This window comes from Ricinus communis, chromosome 5 (genome assembly GCF_019578655.1).
Source record: "Ricinus communis isolate WT05 ecotype wild-type chromosome 5, ASM1957865v1, whole genome shotgun sequence".
NCBI classification, from domain to species: Eukaryota; Viridiplantae; Streptophyta; class Magnoliopsida; order Malpighiales; family Euphorbiaceae; genus Ricinus; species Ricinus communis.
In genome coordinates, this window is record NC_063260.1 from 20,263,702 (window position 1) to 20,268,382 (window position 4,681).

Here is a 4,681-nt window from a genome sequence, read left to right on the forward strand (position 1 = left end):
GATGGCCAACCCTGTGAATCTGTCTCTTCTTCTGACTATCCCATTTAAATACCTTTTAATTTGAGACTTTCTCAATCCAAGAGTTGACTAGTCTTATTCATAATTTCTTCGTTTATAGCTATAGAAAGAAATGCATCATTATTATTTTATAGTTATAAAAAGATACACATATATTTAGTAAAATATATCATTAAGTCTTTGAATTCTTAATTTTATTTTATTCACCTTCTAAATTTTTTTTTTATTCTATTCAATTCTCATACTTTTACTTTTGTTTGAATTATATTAATGCATTTTATCTGGAAGGCACAAATCTAATATGCAGGCATAACATAACACCAACCAAAAAGAAGAAAAGAAAAAGGGACTCAGAGACATCCTAATTAAAACTTTCTAAAGCCTTGCATATTGAAATTTCTTTAGGATGCTCATCTAGAAGTTAATTAACTAATTAATTAATTTAATTAACTAACTACAAGATTAAAGCCATATATATATATACATTTACATTACATACAAATGGTGGCTGCTAATTCGTGCCTAATTAGTTGGAAAGTTCTGATAAAAATAAAAAGAAAAATAGTTGGAAAAGTCGCCATCGGTCTAAAATGAGAATATTTGGGTCAAATTTGCCCGGTCTTTCTTTAAATAAATAAATCCTCAAATGTCGTACCGGTCCAACTTTCTGCTGCTATTTCCGGTTCCGTACCCATGACTTACCACTCTCCCTACGAATGAAACATTTACGGAGAAGAAGCCAATGATCAACTGTGTCCGTATGTTTATTTGGTGGTCTAATCTTGAGGGTCACTCGTTTCCGAGAAAGAGCGTAAGCCATCGTGCTTGAATTTACAAGTCAATCACGCTCTCTACTTGCTACTTTATAAACACGACCTTCTTTACTTCCATTTCCATATTCTATACATATTTCTGAAGTTAAAATCCACCATGGAGATGTCACCATTAAGACAACCTGTCGCGACAAAGAAAACCATGTCCAGAAAAGCTAGAAGGATATGGAAGTTGAAGCTTACTGTCACATGGCGAGCTATCAAGAAGGCTTTTACAAGCAAGCATCGTCTTCGTTTAAGCTGTACAGGCAACATGAAACAGCTTTCCACCTTTAAACTCCATCAGGAACTAGCAACGAAAACAAAGAAGAATGGTGATTGTCATCCCCACAAAACACTAGCACATCTTCTCGTGCCCCGTACGGCCTTGGATTTTATCGACCGAGGAGATCAAATGACTCCTACATTATCTCCCAAAGAGAACATATCCTCAAGATGGCAAGAAATTCATGGTTCTCGCAATTGGGAGAACCTTCTTGACCCTCTCCATCCTTGGCTACGACGAGAAGTTGTCAAGTACGGAGAATTCGTCGAAGCAACTTATGATGCCTTCGATTTCGATCCATTATCCGAGTACTGTGGGAGCTGCTTGTATAACCGGCACAAGATCTTTGAGGAACTAGGCCTTACAAAACATGGCTACAGAGCGACCAAGTACATTTATGCCATGTCCCATGTTGATGTGCCTGAATGGTTTGCTAGGACGCATACTACATGGAGCAAAGATTCAAATTGGATGGGATTTGTCGCGGTGACCAATGATCAGGAATCACAAAGAATTGGGCGGCGAGACATAATGGTGGCGTGGCGGGGCACAGTGGCACCGACAGAATGGTATAATGACCTGAGGACAGATCTTGAGTATTTTGAGGAAGATCAAGATCATAAGAAAAATCATGTTAAGGTACAAGAAGGGTTCCTTAGCATATACAAATCTAAAAGTGAGGAAACGAGGTATAATAAGTTAAGTGCATCTGAGCAAGTTATGAAAGAATTGAAAAAGCTAGTCAATCTTTACAGAGAAAATGGTGAAGAGGTTAGCTTAACACTTACAGGTCATAGCCTAGGAGGTGCATTAGCACTTCTCAACGCATATGAGGCTGCAACTTCAATTCCCAATGTTTTCATTAGTGTCATTTCTTTTGGCGCACCAAGAGTTGGAAACCTTGCATTTAAAGAGAAGCTTAATGAGCTCGGGGTAAAGACTCTTCGCGTGGTTATTAAGCAAGATATAGTCCCAAAACTTCCTGGGATTATAGTGAACAAAATTCTTAACAAGCTTAGCAAAATCACTCATAAATTAAACTGGGTTTATAGGCATGTAGGAACCCAATTGAAGCTTGATATGTTCATCTCACCTTACTTGAAGCAGGAGTCAGACATGTCTGGGTCTCATAATTTAGAAGTATACCTTCATCTTTTGGATGGATTTTTAGGCAAGAAATTGAACTATAGATGGAATGCTAGGAGAGATTTGGCATTGGTGAATAAGAGTACTAATATGCTGATAGAGGAGCTAAAAATACCAGAATTTTGGTACCAGTTGCCACATAAAGGACTTGTGTTGAACAAATATGGTAGATGGGTTAAGCCAAGTAGAGTGGCTGAAGACATTCCTTCTCCATTCAGTTCTGAAATATCCAGGCATGATCTTTCATTTTAGTTCATATGTGTCCCATGGAATGGATAAATTCTCCATCTCCTTCATTTTTTTTTTGGGTTGAATGTAAAGGTCCTTAATTTGATTGAGCTTTTTCCTCATAATAGTAATTGAGATTGATTTCATTAAATTATTGTACAAAATTCAGTTCCAAGTGTTTTTATTTTAGTTTGGATTATCAACGCCAAGATTTTTATTTTTTATTCACTAGGCGATTGGATTAGGTGCGAGTCAAGAACTTCTGGGCCATCAGGATAACAGCAATCAAATGGACGCCAACCTGAATGAACTTTTAGGTAATATTTGGGCAAATGCATATTTGGAGACGAGTATTATTTTAATTTTTTAATATTTTATATAATTTAATAGATATTTTAATTTACTTTTTTATATTTAAATATTTTTTCACATATATTTTCATTTAATATATTCATATGTACTACTCATAAATATTTAAATATTATTAAAAAATAAATTCAAGTGCATGTTAAATAATTCAAAAATTTAAAGTGTGAAGTTAAAAGATAAAATTTAAATAATAAATTAAATTAAAAGTTAAAATATTAGAATAACTACATTATCAAAATTTAATTATTAAATATGCATTCCGCCATTTACAGCGGCCACTCCTTACCTTTAGACAACCATAAAAGGTTTTACAACAAATTTACTTAATAAGATAACTCCAAAAAAACTTTATGCTAAATATTAAATAACCATTTATTTAAAAGATTAATCATTACTTAAGATTCAGTTTTATATTTCCAATATATTCTCAAACATAATGTTTCTTCAAATTTAAAATGTGCATAAATATATATCCATTTATTTTTATACTGAAATATTTAAAACATTTCATTGAGAGCAATTTTAGAAAATTTATTCAGTTTTGAACAATAAAATTAATATAAACTAAGGATAAATATGGAAACTAAGAAAAACTAAAGAAAAAATTAATTATTTGGTTCCATAAAAATAATTATTAAGAGAAAGAGAGTGAAATTAATTAACTTTAAATTCTTTTTATTACAATAATAGAGATAAAAAGGAATATTCAATTAGATTTTAGTTTTTGTATGAGGTGAAACTTTTTATATTTTTAACTGGGCAATTGATTCTATGCCTTATAATATCGGTGCCACAATAATTTTACCTCTAATAATAAGTCAAACAGGTTAACATGTAATTAAAATTAAAAATATGGATAAGTCCTATATATATAATAGAATTTATCTATTTAATTTAAACTAAATTTAAATATTTAAATATTTTTATCTAATTTTGTTAAAATATATAAGTGTTTAATCTTTACTAATTTTTTGTTCTTTTTATTTTATTATAAATTTATTTTAAGAAATCCAATTAATTTTTGTCAATTTGTATCCTGTAATCAAAATCTTGTTGCCAAACCAAATTTCTTTCTTAATATATATTTTTTAATTTTACTAATAGATATACCACTAATAAAGTTTTTTAATCTTTTTCCTAAAATTTTTTTATAAAATATTATCTAATATTATATTGGATAATATTTCAAATAAATCAAAATATTTACATAAAATTTAATATCACACTGATTCAATGAATATCAATCATTTTCCTAAGATTATTATTTAATATAATTTTAGCACTAAATATGTATTAATAGTTTAATATTATATATGTCCTATTATTACTCTAGTAATATTTTTATTGACTATTTTTGGGTTTACAAGATAAATGCTTATTTAAATATTACTTATTACTATTCAAAAGATTAGTATGTACAAAAAAAATATAAATATGAATATCTTCAATAAATTTAACTAAATCACTTATCATCTATTTGTTGTTAATATATAGTTTTAAACAAATCATTCCTTTTTCTAAATGTCAAAATTTTAGACAATTTATATCACATTTAATTTCAAGATATAAAACTAGTCTAACACAAATATGAGTTAGAATAAGATAAGAGAATATATGATCTATTTTATTAAATTTAAAATTCTTAGATAATTTGATTCAATATTATTAATTTAATTTAATTTAATTTAGTCTTTACTAATAATTTGTGATTAAAGATTGATGGTTAACGAATAATATAATTTTTTTTAAAAATATAGCTTTTATTATATTTTAACATATTAAATTCTAAAATTTAATTCAAATTTAAACTTAATCTATTTTT

At 29.0% G+C, this 4,681-nt stretch overlaps 1 protein-coding gene across 1 annotated transcript; it reads left to right on the forward strand.

Annotated features, from left to right (window-relative positions):
* The first annotated feature begins 910 nt into the window (after positions 1-910).
* LOC8260311 (phospholipase A1-Igamma1, chloroplastic) lies at positions 911-2,654 on the forward strand. Its single transcript, XM_002531008.3, has one exon. The coding sequence runs from the start codon at positions 949-951 to the stop codon at positions 2,512-2,514; it is 1,566 nt and encodes a 521-aa protein (XP_002531054.2). The 5' UTR covers positions 911-948; the 3' UTR covers positions 2,515-2,654.
* Positions 2,655-4,681: the final 2,027 nt, after the last annotated feature.